The following is a 17319-nucleotide window of genomic DNA, read 5'->3' on the forward strand; positions in this document are numbered from 1 at the left end:
TAGTCTAATAATAAACATACAAAATTAACGTTTATTATTATTTGATTTTTATAAAACTATAATTTATTCTACTTGACATAATCGGAACTTTCATATTCGGTTCTTTTAATTTTAGTTTGTGCGAATATGCTATGTTGCCAGGGCATAGAGTCAAAATGGCGGCCAAACCCCCTCATGATCCGTGCAGATCCTCGATTTTGCAAAACTCAACAGATTAAACAGACTGATTCACATTGTGGAGGCTCTGTATATCTCCAGCTAGAATGAGACAGCTTTACTGACCTGTCTGATTGGATAATTTTCATTTTTATCGTTTTTATGGGTTGATTCTTAACAGGTTAAATCATCATTCGAACTTATCGACACACTGGAGAACTACTCATGTTTGTGGAGCGAGTTACCTAATTCAGCGGAATGGCACAGACAGTGAGAGTGAGGGAAATAAATTTATGGGCGCGAGGAAAAGGACTAGGGGATGCCACAGTCCATTCATTCAACAACATAATAGTGCGAAACAGGATGTGAAATCGAGAAACACATAAAATATCTTTTTACTGTGTAGAGAGACGTGGCTATATGTTTTCAGTTTTAACAGACGTGGCTATATGTTTTCAGTTTTAACAGTTGGTCTCAACTCCATAGCAGGGCGACGCTCATTCAGTCACGCACAAAGCCGATTGTTGACAGCATTTCAGTAGGGAACCTCGTAGGTGGTGTCCTACTGAAGTATGGAACTCATCATAACAGGCACCGTGACACGAACACCGCCGAAGTGACCGTCAGCAGCAGTGCAGGGTCTCCTCTGGTATGTGGCCTTCTGGAGAGATACCATCGATAGTTCCCTGTGGACTGTCGGCGCTGGGACTGCGACGGATGAACTAGTAGGTGTAGCTGTAGATGGGGACTCGGAGTTGGAATGCTGAGCGGCGTGGGCGGACTAATCAGTTCTACTGAACGGTGCAGATGATGGGTCAGCACACGCAAATCACACACACAGACACACAGACACAGACACAGACACAGACACACAGACACACACACACACACACACACACACACACACACACACACACACACACACACACACACACACACACACACACACACACACACACACACACACACACACACACACACGACTCTCATCGTCGGTCTTATTAATCAATTAATTGATTGATTAATTATTTTATTCAAGTTATTCATTTATTGTTTGATTTATTGATTCATTGATTCATTCATTCATTAATTCATTCATTTATTTATTTACCGATTTATCTATCTATTTAGTTAGCTAGTCAGTTAACTAGTTGGTTAGTAGGTTAGTTTGTTACAGTCAGTTAGTTGTTCATTTATTCAGTTGCTTATTTATCCAGTTATTCGTTTATTTATTGATTTAACAATTTATTCTACAGCATCTTTCAGTCAGTAAAAGGGGACACGTTGTGGATTGGCATTATGGCTTATACGTTGCTAGATTTTATGTAAGGGATGCTTCGTCCAATACGTTTTGAAGCAAACAAAATCAGTGAGTGTCTTGGGGTGTAGGGGGTGGGGGAGAAGAAGAGAAAGAAGAAGAAGCATCAAACAACAACAACAAAAAACAAAAACCTATGCAAACAAACAAACAAACAAACAATTAACAAACAAAAAACTTTGCAAGGACTGTATTGGGAATGGATTTAGGTTTTGTTCCATACAATTTTGAACCCCAGTTTACGGACGAAGAGTTAAAACAAGCTGCTGATCGCCAACAACACAGACAGGTCAATATTTTGAGTGGCGATGTGGAAACTGCGTGCTTGCTTTCCCACTCAGTCGTGCCAGAAGAAAGCACATGTTGCAGAGACAATGATTTGACTGTCGCAGCTTTGACTACAATAAATGTGATGTGCCTGTTAATATTTTACATCACAGCACGTCCGTCCCGTAACCACGGACTTTCTTGTTAACAGTGTCCAGCCCACCTGACTTATATAATTATCTGGTCGAAGTCAGTCGGTGTTTTGGGTTGGGAACTGGTCATGTGTGAAAAATCAATTTTCCAGTAATTAGATATAGCTATGACCCCCGTTACCTCTCCCCTAGCCCCGCGACCCCTCAGTCCTTTCAGATAGCGAAAACAGCATATTTACATAATATCGGGAGACCCTTTGTGTGTTTGTGCGCGCGCAAGTGTGTGTACGCCGAGTGTGTGGTGGTGGTTTTGCAAGCGCGCGGGATCTGTCCAGTAATTGCTGCCGCTCTCACTTACCTTGGCTAATCAATCTTCTTCTCCTCAGAACAGCAGAGGGTATATATACACGGTTCACAAAAAGATAAGGACCAGGACCCCAGACCTCGAACCATACAATCACCTCTACGGAGCAAGACCACAGCCCTGAAGGACTTGACCTTAAGGACGTCAGTCAATAGGTCCACCAGGCTGAAGTTAAGGACATCTTCATAAAAACAGGAATGGTTTCATAATGAACGATTGATGAGTGCTAGGAGAGCAAATGATTGACTGACAAACAATAAAGAGCGGTAACACTTTTCCGACATAAAGTACATAATTTCGAGTCATTGCTACTCATGCTACCGATTCAGCTAGCACACAGGTAAATAAAAGGTACATTGGAACAAACCTAGATACTTCCTCATAAAAAGGAAGTTCGCTGAGTGCCAGCTGAATCGGTGGCATAAGCTGCGTAGCCATGTGTCGTAGAGTGCGTGCACAGTCGGTTTTGATTAGATCACGCCCCTTAGAGAGACCACTGTGGCGCCGTCTTCGGTGATCTCCTGTTCTGGTAACGGTTTACAGTTGGCCGGGTTTTCTCTTGGGAGTTTTTTTCCTTCTCTTGGATGCACTGCTTGCTGAGGCTATCAGACTCCATCTGCCCGGGTTTGAAATCAGAGTTGTCCTTCTCCTAGACTATGTAAGTCCACGGCACCTTATTCCATATCATTTGGTGCAACCCCCAAAGGGAGGGCTCCCCCATCCGCCACCCGGGGGACGAGCCCCTACGCCGTATAGTCCCAGCGGACGTCCGAGTTTGTGGCATCCTTTGGACTTCGACCCTGACTGCATAGCTGTCGAACGCAAAAGAAAGAAAGAAGAAAGGTAGCATCAGCAGCATTGACTTGAAGTTGTTTACTGTGTGTGTGGAGAGAGTTATCACTCCACTGTATGTTTTCATAACTTTAAATGTTTATAATAAAAAAAAAAAAAAAAAAAAAAAAATTAACATCAACAACAACATTGAGAGATTGTTTCAATTATGCAGGCTGCATAATGACATGGTCAACCACTGGCCTCTCTTTGAATACATAAACCAGCGCTGTTTCAGACACGCATGCACCATGGACAGTCTGAGAAATCGATGCTTCAATGAAAAAATTGACAGGACCAAAAACCTCGACTTCACCGCCCTTCGCGGAAAAGACCACAGGCACGAACTACTTGATCTTAAAGAGGAAATGCCAATACGACTGTCGTTACACTCACCACTACAGGAAATACTAATAGCTATTCAGTGACTTATCATTGATATCTGTGGGTTTTCATTGTTAAACAACAACAACAAAAACCCGGAAGAATGAAAAATGGTGCAAGAATGCACTTTTGGTTTTGAATGGCACTCATTGCATTCATTGTTGTCGAAAATTCAACATTATTTCACCATGCCCGTAACAAGAAAACTGTGCAAGTTCCCAGGTGGTTCTTAACTATTTGAGAACCCTGTTTATATTGGAAAAATCTTCATGTGAGCACCAGGACCGATCGAAGCTTTGCCCCCCACCCTCACCCCCCAATTTTGATTTGTGTGGTGTTAACAGTGTTCACTAAGGTGCTGGAACGCCCATTAGTTAAGGTGACGGAGATTCTTCTGAGAGAGATGGCGAATTTGATGTTGTTTCTGGTGCTGGTGTTCGCACCAGTAGCCAATGGACAAGGTATGAAAACACTGTTGTTGTTTTTCCATGATTGTGTTGTTATCCATTTTTGTTGTTGATGTCTTAGTCAGTTTGTTGTTCTTCCCGAAGGAAAAGGAAAAGAGACAGAGTGTAGTGGGGTAGGTATAGGGAAGGAGATAGAGTTTAGTGGGGTAGGTATAGGGAAGGAGATATAGTGTAGTGGGGTATCAGTAGCTCAAGGAGGCGTCACTGCGTTCGGTCAAATCCATATACGCTACACCACATCTGCCGAGCAGATGCCTGGCCAGCAGCGTAACCCAATGCGCCTAGTCAGGCCTTGAAAAAAATAGTAGGGGTAGGTATAGGGAAAGAGATAGATTTTAGTGGGGTAGGTATAGGGAAAGAGATAAGAATTTAGTGGGGTAGGTATAGGAAGGAGATAGGGAAGGATGATAGAGTGTAGTGGGGTAGGTATAGGGAAGGAGATATAGTGTAGTGGGGTAGGTATAGGAAAGGATGATAAAGTGTAGTGGGGTAGGTATAGGGAAGGAGATAGAATGTAGTGGGGTAGTATAGGGAAGGAGACAGAGTGTAGTGGGGTAGGTATAGGGAAGGAGATAGAGTGTAGTGGGGTAGTATAGGGGAGGTGATAGAGTGTTGTGGGGTAGATATAGGGAAGGAGATAGAGTGTAGTGGGGTAGATATAGGGAAGGAGATAGAGTGTAGTGGGGGCAGCTATAGGGAAGGAGATAGAGTGTAGTGGGGTAGGTATAGGGAAGGAGAAATAGGGTAGGTATAGGGAAGGAGATAGAGTGTAGTGGGGTAGTATAGGGGATGTGATAGAGTGTTGTGGGGTAGATATAGGGAAGGAGATAGAGTGTAGTGGGGGCAGCTATAGGGAAGGAGATAGAGTGTAGTGGGGTAGGTATAGGGAAGGAGAAATAGGGTAGGTATAGGGAAGGAGATAGTGTAGTGAGGTATGTATAGGGGAGGTGATAGAGTGTTGTGGGGTAGATATAGGGAAGGAGATGGAATGTAGTGGGGGCAGCTATAGGGAAGGAGATAGAGTGTAGTGGGGTAGGTATAGGGAAGGAGAAATAGGGTAGGTATAGGGAAGGAGATAGAGTGTAGTGAGGTATGTATAGGGGAGGTGATAGAGTGTAGGGTGTTAGGGGAATTGTGGTGATATGAGGCTAAAGTGAGGGAGACAATGTTGTGTCAAAAGATTTCTTCTGTTTCCCCTTAAAGGTAATAAAAAAATTTTGAAAAAAGATTATAAGATGTGATATTGTTTATCCACTGTAGTTTTCAGAGGCCTTAGATGAATTAAAAAAAACCCACAAAAACAAACACCAAAACAAACGCCTGTTTGTATTAAATGGAATGTAGCAAAGGTCAGTACTTTCTGCGTTATCACACTCTATCAGTTGATTATTGTATGAAATTTAATATTCGTTTCTTTTTCAAAACATATCAAAATATATCAAGCCATAGCAACTATTTGAGAATGATTATGAAAAAAACATATCAGGCAACACAACACAGTCTTTGTTATCATTACTGCTGTATTTTTTTAAATTGGGGTAGTGAATGATGTGAAGAAAAGAAAAAAAAACCCCAAAAACAATCAAGTATAAAACTCATGACAAAGGTACATAATTCGATCCATGGCTGCTAGCACTACTCATTAGCAGGTGTACAGGTGAATACAACGGGCACAGAGAAGTAAATTCAGATTTACCCGAAAAAGGAAGCTCCAAGCAGCAGAGTTCAGTTTAACGACCCATAGGATAGCGTCCCTTGGGTCAGGCTTGTGGTCAAGTGCTTGGGTCTTTTATTCATTCAATCAAAAGAAATACGTTGAAAAGAAAATAATTGTAACATCATATGATTTAAATCTGTCATAACATTCAAATATAAACACGGAAAACATAGGTTCAGTATGGAAAAGCCATTCAAAAGCAACGTAAGTTTATATGTATAGTGTCACATTCTCTCATGACATATGGCATCACATCCGCATATTCCCGACATCCCATGCGGTAAAAACACCACCACCACCACCACCACCACCAAAAACAACAACAAAAAAGCAACAACAACAACACCATCATCATCACCACCACCACCACCAAAAACAAAAACAAAAAAGCAACAACAACAACAAAAAACCAAACAAACAAACAAAAAAAGCCAAGAAAAAAACAAAAAAACAAAAAACGAACAAACAAAAAACACCCCCCAAAAAAACAACAACAACACAACAACAACAACAAAACAAACCCAAAACAAAACCACTCTCTGAACAGCATGAGTAAAATAAAATATGATTCCATTGACTATTTTACGTCGGAACTCAAAATTCATGTACCAACATTTTCATTATCCACAAGGGCTTGGGTGTTGGTTCAGTGCAGGTTGTGTTCATTGAGACGGCGAGTCCTGGGTGTCGTATTGTTCGGGTGGGAGGTCCGTCTGGTGTTGCCAGGGTGGAGGGGTATCCTGGCTGTCTGAAGATAAGAGAGAAGTTATAAGAGGGCTGAAGACCAGGGTGTTATTCTGGCGTCAAAGAGGGAGTCCTGGCTGTCTGAAGAGGGGTGATGTCCTGGCTGTTATTCTGGGTCAAAGAGGGAGTCCTGGCTGTCTGGATAGGGGTGATGTCCTGGCTGTCTGAAGAGGGGTGGTGTCCTGGGTGTTATTCCGGCGTCAAAGAGGGCCTTGGCTGTCTGAAGAGGGGTGATGTCCTGGGTGTTATTCTGGCGTCAAAGAGGGAGTCCTGGCTGTCTGAAGAGGGGTGATGTCCTGGGTGTTATTCTGGGTCAAAGAGGGAGTCCTGGCTGTCTGAAGAGGGGTGGTGTCCTGGGTGTTATTCCGGCGTCAAAGAGGGAGTCCTGGCTGTCTGAAGAGGGGTGATGTCCTGGGTGTTATTCTGACGTCAAAGAGGGAGTCCTGGCTGTCTGAAGAGGGGTGGTGTCCTGGGTGTTATTCCGGCGTCAAAGAGGGCCTTGGCTGTCTGAAGAAGGATGAGGTCCGGGCTGTTATTCTGGGTCAAAGAGGGCCTTGGCTGTCTGAAGAGGGGTGATGTCCTGGCTGTCTGAAGAGGGGTGGTGTCCTGGGTGTTATTCCGGCGTCAAAGAGGGCCTTGGCTGTCTGAAGAGGAGTGAAGTCCTAGCTGTTATTCTGACGTCAAAGAGGGAGTCCTGGCTGTCTGAAGAGGGGTGATGTCCTGGGTGTTATTCTGACGTCAAAGAGGGAGTCCTGGCTGTCTGTAGAGGGGTGAGGTCCTGGCCGTTATTCTGGGTCAAAGAGGGCCTTGGCTGTCTGAAGAGGGGTGATGTCCTGGCTGTCTGAAGAGGGGTGGTGTCCTGAGTGTTATTCCGGCGTCAAAGAGGGCCTTGGCTGTCTGAAGAGGAGTGAAGTCCTAGCTGTTATTCTGACGTCAAAGAGGGAGTCCTGGCTGTCTGAAGAGGGGTGATGTCCTGGCTGTTATTCTGGGTCAAAGAGGGAGTCCTGGCTGTCTGAAGAGGGGTGATGTCCTGGCTGTTATTCTGGCGTCAAAGAGGGAGTCCTGGCTGTCTGAAGAGGGGTGATGTCCTGGCTGTTATTCTGGCGTCAAAGAGGGCCTTGGCTGTCTGAAGAGGGGTGATGTCCTGGGTGTTATTCTGGGTCAAAGAGGGAGTCCTGGCTGTCTGGATAGGGGTGATGTCCTGGGTGTTATTCTGGGTCAAAGAGGGAGTCCTGGCTGTCTGTAGAGGGGTGATGTCCTGGGTGTTATTCTGGGTCAAAGAGGGAGTCCTGGCTGTCTGAAGAGGGGTGATGTCCTGGGTGTTATTCTGGCGTCAAAGAGGGAGTCCTGGCTGTCTGAAGAGGGGTGATGTCCTGGCTGTTATTCTGGGTCAAAGAGGGAGTCCTGGCTGTCTGGATAGGGGTGATGTCCTGGGTGTTATTCTGGCGTCAAAGAGGGAGTCCTGGCTGTCTGAAGAGGGGTGAGGTCCTGGGTGTTATTCTGGGTCAAAGAGGGAGTCCCGGCTGTCTGAAGAGGGGTGATGTCCTGGCTGTTATTCTGGCGTCAAAAAGGGAGTCCTGGCTGTCTGAAGAGGGGTGAGGTCCTCTTTGTTATTCTGGCGTCAAAGAGGGAGTCCTGGCTGTCTGAAGAGGGGTGATGTCCTGGCTGTCTGAAGAGGGGTGGTGTCCTGAGTGTTATTCCGGCGTCAAAGAGGGCCTTGGCTGTCTGAAGAAGGATGAGGTCCGGGCTGTTATTCTGGGTCAAAGAGGGCCTTGGCTGTCTGAAGAGGAGTGAAGTCCTAGCTGTTATTCTGGCGTCAAAGAGGGCCTTGGCTGTCTGAAGAGGGGTGAGGTCCTGGCTGTTATTCTGGCGTCAAAGAGAGAGTTCTGGCTGTCTGTAGAGGGGTGAGGTCCTGGCCGTTATTCTGGCGTCAAAGAGAGAGTCCTGGCTGTCTGAAGAGGGGTGATGTCCTGGCTGTTATTCTGGCGTCAAAGAGGGCCTTGGCTGTCTGGAGAGGGGTGATGTCCTGGCTGTTATTCTGGCGTCAAAGAGGGAGTCCTGGCTGTCTGGAGAGGGGTGATGTCCTGGCTGTTATTCTGGGTCAAAGAGGGAGTCCTGGCTGTCTGGAGAGGGGTGATGTCCTGGGTGATCTTTGTTCAACAAAATGTATTTGAGTTCCCTAAAAGTAGAAAAAGCTGTTAAAAGTGACGCTACATTGACATCACTTTGCACTATGACATGTTTAGGAGTTATAATGCGTAATTCATGGCAGGGTTTCTTAAGAATTCGGGAATCTTTATCTTAATGTACCATTTACTTTAGAATCTTCTTTATATATAGATTTTTATTTTTCATACACATGTTGCATTTATTTGAATACTGAACCTGCTGTATTATAATTTATAATGTTGTTTTTTTTAGAAGCATTTCTTGTTCTGATATTTTGTTTCTTGATATGTTATTTTACAAAGTGTGTGTCCCAAGAAGACTTGGGTGTGTGTGTGGGAAATGTGCCCGCTGTGTTGTGTTACTTGCTTGTGTGTATTCAGCTTTCTTTTGTCGAACATTTGTCATGTTGCAAGTGTGATGGACTTGGCTGTTGGCTGAGATATTGTGAAGGGGACGAGATGAGCCTGTAGATGCAGAATTTAATTTCCAAATGGATGAATAAAGATGTATTGCAAGAGTTAGGTTTCATGTAACTGGGAAAATGCGGAAGGCGAAGAGGTGAAAAATATTAAAACAAGTAAAGATAATTACTCTTTATGACAAAGGCACACAAAATTCTAACATTGTGTGTGTGTGTGCGTGCGTGTGTGTGTGTGTGTGTGTGTGTGTGTGTGTGTGTGTTGATTGGTTGGTTCATTGGCTGTTTTATTGGTTGATTAGTTGATTGACTGATTGATTGGTTGGTTGATTGGTTTATTGGCAGTATGACTGGTTGAATGATTGGATGGTTGGATGGTTAGTTGATTGGCTGGTAAATATGAATGGATTATTAATTTGATGGGTGATTAATTTGATTGATTTGACCGACTGACTATAATCGACAGCAGGATTGATTCGATGGTTTGACCGGTCGACTGACTGACTGACTGACAGACTGGCTGAGCAACACACAAGGAGCTGATTTGACTTCATGATTGGCAGGTAAAAGCAAGTTCGTGGAAAACGAGGAAAACTTGCGCCGAGCTTTGCTGAGCAACTACAGCACCAAAGTGAGACCCGAGCTGAAAACCTCCGTCTATGTCTCCGCGGGCATTACCTCACTGAACCACCTGGTAACGTGTGTTGTGCCGTGCCGTGCCGTGCCGTGCTGTGCCGTGCCGTGCCGTGCCGTGCCGTGCCGTGCCGTGCTGTGCTGTGCTGTGCCGTGTCGTGCCGTGCTGTGCTGTGTTTCCTATGCCGTGCCGTGCTGTGCCGTTCTGTGCCGTGCCGTGCCGTGTTTTGCTGCGCTGTGCTGTGCTGTGCTGTCCTGTGCCGTGCCGTGTCGTGCCGTGCTTTGCTGCGCTGTGCTGTGCTGTGCTGTCCTGTGCCGTGCCGTGTCGTGCCGTGCTTTGCTGCGCTGTGCTGTGCTGTGCTGTCCTGTGCCGTGCCGTGTTGTGCTGTGCTGTACTGTGTTGTGCCGTGCTGTGCTGTGCTGTGCCGTGATGTGCCGTGCTGTGCTGTGCCGTGCCGTGCTCTGCTGTGCCGTACTGTTCTGTGCCGTACTGTTCTGTGCCGTGCCATGCTGTGCTGTGCTGTCCTGTGCCGTGTGCCGTGTCGTGCCGTGCCGTGCCGTGCCGTGCCGTGCTGTGCTGTTTCCTGTGCCGTGCCGTGTCGTGCCGTGCTATGCTTCCTGTGCTGTGCCGTGCCGTGCTGTGCAGTGCTTCCTGTGCCGTGTCGTGCCGTGCCATGTCGTGCCGTGCCGTGCTGTGCCGTGTCGTGCCGTACCGTGCCGTGCTGTGCAGTGCTTCCTGTGCCGTGCCGTGCTGTGCCGTGTCGTGTCGTGCTATGCTTCCTGTGCTGTGCCGTGCCGTGCCGTGCCGTGCCGTGCCGTGCTGTGCAGTGCTTCCTGTGCCGTGCCGTGCCGTACTGTGCTGTACAGGCACGGCATGGCACGGCACAGCACAGGACAGCACCGAACGGCACGACACGGCACAGCACGGCACAGCACAGCGCGGCACGGCACAGCACAGCACAGCACGGCACAGCACAGTACAGTACCGTGCCGTGCCGTGCCGTGCTGTGCTGTGCTGTTCTGTGCCGTGCCGTGCCGTGCCGCGCCGTGCCGTGCCGTGCCGTGCCGTGCCGTGCTGTTCTGTGCCGTGCCGTGCCGTGCCGCGCCGTGCCGTGCCGTGCCGTGCCGTACTGTGCTGTGCTGTTCTGTGCCATGCCGTGCCGTGCCATGCTGTGCTGTTCTGTGCCGTGCCGTGCCGTGCCGTGCTGTTCTGTGCCGTGCCGTGCCGTGCCGTGCTGTGCTGTTCTGTGCCGTGCCGTGCCGTGCCGCGCCGTGCTGTGCCGTGCGTGCCGTGCCGTGCCATGCTGTGTTGTGCTGTGCTGTGCCGTGCTGCGCCGTGCTGTGCCGTGTCGTGCCATGCTGTGCCGTGCTGTGCCGTGCTGTGCTGTGCTGTGCCGTTCGTGTCCTGTACCGTGCCGTGCCGTGCCGTGCCGTGCCGTGCCGTGTTGTGCCGTGCTGTGCTGTGCTGTGCCGTGCTGTGCTGTGCTGTGCCGTTCGTGTCCTGTGCCGTGCCGTGCCGTGCCGTGTCGTGCCGTGCTGTGCTGTGCCGTGCTGTGCTGTGCTGTGCTGTGCCGTTCGTGTCCTGTGCTGTGCCGTGCCGTGCTGTGCTGTGCTGTGCCGTGTCGTGCCGTGCTGTGCCGTGCTGTGCTGTGCTGTGCCGTTCGTGTCCTGTGCCGTGCCGTGCCGTGCCGTGCTGTGCTGTGGCATGCTTTGCTGTGCTGGGTTTGGTTTGGTTGGGTTGGGTTGGGCTGGGTCGTGTCGTGTCGTGTCGTGCTGTTCTGTGCTGTGCCGTGCCCTGCCGTGCCGTGCCGTGCTGTCCTGTGCTGTGCCGTGCCGTGCCGTGCCGTGCCGTGCCGTGCCGTGTCGTGCCGTGCTGTGCTGTGGCATGCTTTGCTGTGCTGGGTTTGGTTTGGTTTGGTTGGGTTGGGTTGGGCTGGGTCGTGTCGTGTCGTGTCGTGTCGTGTCCTGCCGTGCCGTGTCGTGTCGTGTCGTGTCGTGTCGTGCTGCGTTGTTTTGTGTTGCGTTGTGATGTGTTCTGTTGTGTTGTGTTGGCTTGTGTTGCATTCGTTGCGTTGCGTTTTGTGTTGCACTAGACTGCATTGCATCAAATAGCATCGCACTGCATTGCATTGCTTTGCATGGTGTTGTATTGCATAGTATTACATTGTATTGTATTGCATTATATTGTATTGTATTTCAACGTCTTCATGGAGGCGCCCCAATTGTTTTCTGGTTTTTTTTTTTATCATGATTGTTTTGCCTGCAATTGTATTTGGTTTACAATGAAACACAGATTCTTTATGTGCATAATATCATCAGGTATTGTCAATGGTATTGTGATTCTTTCTGGACAGAATATCACCGTAATTTGTAATTCCTTCTGGACTGAATATCGTCATACATTGTGATTCTTTCTATAAAGAATGATTATCATCATACATTGTGATTCCTTCTGGACACAATATCGTCACACATTGTAATTCTTTCTGGACAGAATATGTTTCTACATTGTAATTCTTTCTTACAGAATATTGTCAAACATTGTAATTCTTTCTGTGCAGAATATCGTCATACATTGTAATTATTTCTGTACAGAATATGCTCACACATGGTAATTTTTTTCTGGACAGAATATGTTCACACATTGTATTTTTTTGTGGATAGAATATGGTCACACATTGTTGTTGTTGTTTTTTTTTTATTGTTTTTTTTAACAGAATATCATCATACATTGTAATTCCTTCTATGCAGAATATCGTCACACATTGAATTCTTTCTGGACAGAATATCGTCACACATTGTTAGTGTTTCTGTACAGAATAACATCATACACTGTAATTCTTTCCTGACAGAATATCGTCATACATTGTGATTCTCTGGGCAAAATATCGTCAAAACTTGTAATTCTCTCTGTACAGAATATCATCATATATTGTGATTCTTTCGGGACAGAATGTCGTCACACATTGTAATTCTTTATGGACAGAATATTGTCATACATTGTAACTGTCTGTACAGAATATCGTTGTACATTGTAATTCCTTCCATACAAAATATCGTCACACATTATAATTCTTTCTGGACAGAATATCGTCACTTAGTGATTCTGCACAAAGTAAAGTCATACACTGTGATTCTTTCTTAACAGAATATTATCGTCATACATTGTAATTCTTTCTGTACAGAATATCGTCATGAATTGTAATTCTCAGAATATCGTCATACATTGTAATTCTTTCTGTACAGAATATCGTCATACATTGTAATTCTTTCTGTACAGAAAACCGTCACACAATAGTGATATTGTGATTCTTTTTTAACAGGATATCGCCAGTCAGTCCATGTCAGTCAACTTAGTTTTTGACGCAGTAAGTGATTTACTTCTTTCTTTCTCTCTCTATTTAAAGTTGTTGTGTTTTTTGTTTTTTTTTTTTTTTTTTTTTTTTTATAGTAATCTCTGTCTATCTGCTTGTCTATCTGTCTGTTTCTGTCTTCATCTCTGTCTCTGCCTCTGTCTGTACCTCTCTTTTTCCATTTCTCTCTGTCTCTGTCTCTCTCTGACACACTCTGTGTGTGTGTGTGTGTGTGTGTGTGTGTGTGTGTGTGTGTGTGTGTGTGTGTGTGTCCTCCCTTGTATGCCTCTGTGCATGTATGTATGTATGTATGTATGTATGTATGTATGTGTGTGTGTGTGTGTGTGTGCGTGTGTGTGTGTGTGTGTGTGTGTCCTCCCTTGTATGCCTCTGTGGATCTATGTATGTATGTATGTGTGTGTGTGTGTGTGTGTGTGTGTGTGTGTGTGTGTGTGTGTGTGTGTGTGTGTGTGTGTGTGTGTGTGTGTGTGTGTGTGTGTGTGTGTGTGTGTGTTTTCTCTAGCTTCATAGTCCTACTTTCGAAGAGTATACCAATGTAAGAGCTTTGTCGTTTCATTCTTTGCAATATTCCAAGGCAGTTATTATTATTATTATTATTATTATTATTATTATTATTACTACTACTACTATTATTAGTAGTAGTATCATCATCATCATCATTATATATTTTTTTTAAATGTTGCTATTATCTATCTATTTATTTATCTATTATCTTTATTTATATGATTCTTTTAAAGAACCCATGGGAACAAAAGGGTTGTCCCAGGCAAAATCCTGAAGAAAAATCGACTCTTACATATGTGTTATTGTGCTTGTAGTCAAAGCCTGACTGAATGACACAGGAAACGAATGATGAGCACCTAATGGTGGCTGTCATGTGGTTCTACCCAGTTAGGCAGCCTGTTGTGCAAATGACTCTGTGTTTTTAAAGTGCTTATAGCTTGGTCTCTGACTGAGGATGGGTGCTACTAGTATATAAGTATCAATAATGACGTTTAAAAACCTGCATTGGTGTGTGTTACCTGTCCACGCTGGTCTGAGTGTTGCCTGTCTTTGTCCACACTGGTCTGAGTGTTGCCTGTCTTTGTCCACACTGGTCTGAGTGTTACCTGTACATGTCCACACTGGTCTAAGTGTTGCCTGTCCACACTGGTCTGAGTGTTGCCTGTCCACACTGGACTGAGTGTTGCCTGTTCATGTCCACACTGGTCTGAGTGTTGCCTGTTCATGTCCACACTGGTCTAAGTGTTGCCTGTCCACACTGGTCTGAGTGTTGCCTGTCCACACTGGTCTTAGTGTTGCCTGTTCCTTTGTCCACACTGGTCTGAGTGTTGCCTGTTCATGTCCACACTGGTCTGAGTGTTGCCTGTCCACAGTGGTCTGAGTGTTGCCTGTCCATGTCCACACTGGTCTGAGTGTTGCCTGTCCACAGTGGTCTAAGTGTTGCCTGTCCGCACTGGTCTGAGTGTTGTCTGTCCACAGTGGTCTGAGTGTTGCCTGTCCACACTGGACTGAGTGTTGCCTGTTCATGTCCACACTGGTCTGAGTGTTGCCTGTCCCTTTGTCCACACTGGTCTGAGTGTTGCCTGTCCCTTTGTCCACACTGGTCTGAGTGTTGCCTGTCCATGTCCACACTGGTCTGAGTGTTGCCTGTTCATGTCCACACTGGTCTGAGTGTTGCCTGTCCCTTTGTCCACACTGGTCTGAGTGTTGCCTGTTCATGTCCACACTGGTCTGAGTGTTGCCTGTTCATGTCCACACTGGTCTGAGTGTTGCCTGTTCATGTCCACACTGGTCTGAGTGTTGTCTGTCCACACTGGTCTGAGTGTTGCCTGTCCACACTGGTCTGAGTGTTGTCTGTCCGCACTGGTCTGAGTGTTGTCTGTCCACACTGGACTGAGTGTTGCCTGTTCATGTCCACACTGGTCTGAGTGTTGCCTGTTCATGTCCACACTGGTCTGAGTGTTGCCTGTTCATGTCCACACTGGTCTGAGTGTTGCCTGTCCACACTGGTCTGAGTGTTGCCTGTCCCTTTGTCCACACTGGTCTGAGTGTTGCCTGTTCATGTCCACACTGGTCTGAGTGTTGCCTGTCCACAGTGGTCTGAGTGTTGCCTGTCCATGTCCACACTGGTCTGAGTGTTGCCTGTCCACAGTGGTCTAAGTGTTGCCTGTCCGCACTGGTCTGAGTGTTGTCTGTCCACAGTGGTCTGAGTGTTGCCTGTCCACACTGGTCTGAGTGTTGTCTGTCCACACTGGACTGAGTGTTGCCTGTTCATGTCCACACTGGTCTGAGTGTTGCCTGTCCATGTCCACACTGGTCTAAGTGTTGCCTGTCCACAGTGGTCTAAGTGTTGCCTGTCCGCACTGGTCTGAGTGTTGTCTGTCCACAGTGGTCTAAGTGTTGCCTGTCCACACTGGACTGAGTGTTGCCTGTTCATGTCCACACTGGTCTGAGTGTTGCCTGTCCCTTTGTCCACACTGGTCTGAGTGTTGCCTGTCCCTTTGTCCACACTGGTCTGAGTGTTGCCTGTTCATGTCCACACTGGTCTGAGTGTTGCCTGTTCATGTCCACACTGGTCTGAGTGTTGCCTGTCCCTTTGTCCACACTGGTCTGAGTGTTGCCTGTTCATGTCCACACTGGTCTGAGTGTTGCCTGTTCATGTCCACACTGGTCTGAGTGTTGCCTGTTCATGTCCACACTGGTCTGAGTGTTGTCTGTCCACACTGGTCTGAGTGTTGCCTGTCCACACTGGTCTGAGTGTTGTCTGTCCGCACTGGTCTGAGTGTTGTCTGTCCACACTGGACTGAGTGTTGCCTGTTCATGTCCACACTGGTCTGAGTGTTGCCTGTTCATGTCCACACTGGTCTGAGTGTTGCCTGTTCATGTCCACACTGGTCTGAGTGTTGCCTGTTCATGTCCACACTGGTCTGAGTGTTGCCTGTTCATGTCCACACTGGTCTGAGTGTTGCCTGTCCACACTGGTCTGAGTGTTGCCTGTCCACACTGGTCTGAGTGTTGCCTGTCCACACTGGTCTGAGTGTTGCCTGTCCCTTTGTCCACACTGGTCTGAGTGTTGCCTGTTCATGTCCACACTGGTCTGAGTGTTGCCTGTTCATGTCCACACTGGTCTGAGTGTTGTCTGTCCACACTGGACTGAGTGTTGCCTGTTCATGTCCACACTGGTCTGAGTGTTGCCTGTCCATGTCCACACTGGTCTGAGTGTTGCCTGTCCACACTGGTCTAAGTGTTGCCTGTCCACACTGGTCTGAGTGTTGCCTGTCCACACTGGTCTGAGTGTTGCCTGTCCGCACTGGTCTGAGTGTTGTCTGTCCACACTGGTCTGAGTGTTGCCTGTCCACACTGGTCTAAGTGTTGCCTGTCCACACTGGTCTGAGTGTTGTCTGTCCACACTGGTCTGAGTGTTGCCTGTCCACACTGGTCTAAGTGTTGCCTGTCCACACTGGTTTGAGTGTTGCCTGTCCATGCCCACACTGGTCTAAGTGTTGCCTGTCCACACTGGCCTGAGTGTTGCCTGTCCACACTGGTCTGAGTGTTGCCTGTCCATGCCCACACTAGTCTGAGTGTTGCCTGTCCCCCGTAGCCTGAGTGTTGACTGGCTGTCTACAGGAGTGGGCAGACAGCCGGCTGACGTGGAACAGCACTGACTACGGCGGTCTGGACAGCCTGGTTACTGCCCCTGAGGACATCTGGACTCCCCCTCTGGTCATCGAAAATTCGTGAGAGAAAGAGAGAGAGAGAGGGGGGGGGAGGGAGGGAGAGAGAGACAGAGACACACAGAGAGACAGAGAGAGAGAGGGGGAGGGAGGGAGGGAGAGACAGAGACAGAGAGAGACAGAGAGAGGGGGTGGAGGGACAGAGAGATGGAGGGAGAGAGAGAGAGAGGGATGGGGAGAGAGGGGTGAGGGAGAGAGACAGAGAGAGGAAGAGAGAGCGACAGGCAGTCAGACAGACAGATAGAAAGAAAGAGGGAGACAGAGAGAAATGGAAGGAGACAGAGAGACTGACAAGACAGACAGGATAGGACAGGACAGACAAGACAAGACAAGACAGGACAGGACAGGACAGGACAGGAAGGAAAAGACAGGACAGGACAGGACAGACAGGACAGGACAGGAAGGACAGACAAGACAAGACAATACAGGACAGGACAGGACAGACAAGACAATACAGGACAGGGCAGGACAGGGCAAGACAGGACAGGACAGGACAGGACAGGAAGGACAGACAGGACAGGACAGGAAGACAGACAAGACAAGACAATACAGGACAGGACAGGACAGACAAGACAATACAGGACAGGG

The 17319-nt window shown here is 47.4% G+C and overlaps 1 protein-coding gene across 1 annotated transcript in view; it reads left to right on the top strand.

The window, feature by feature from the left end:
• The first annotated feature begins 906 nt into the window (after positions 1-906).
• LOC143276301 (neuronal acetylcholine receptor subunit alpha-6-like) overlaps positions 907-17319 on the top strand; it is a 24790-nt gene continuing 8377 nt past the window's right edge. Inside the window, exons 1-4 of the mRNA XM_076580806.1 lie at positions 907-970; positions 9551-9681; positions 12944-12988; positions 16625-16734. Of these exons, the coding sequence (XP_076436921.1) occupies positions 964-970; positions 9551-9681; positions 12944-12988; positions 16625-16734 (293 nt within the window). The 5' untranslated portion in view covers positions 907-963. The remainder of the gene's footprint in view (positions 971-9550; positions 9682-12943; positions 12989-16624; positions 16735-17319) is intronic.

This window comes from Babylonia areolata, chromosome 31 (assembly GCF_041734735.1).
Source record: "Babylonia areolata isolate BAREFJ2019XMU chromosome 31, ASM4173473v1, whole genome shotgun sequence".
In the NCBI taxonomy this organism is placed as follows: domain Eukaryota; kingdom Metazoa; phylum Mollusca; class Gastropoda; order Neogastropoda; family Buccinidae; genus Babylonia; species Babylonia areolata.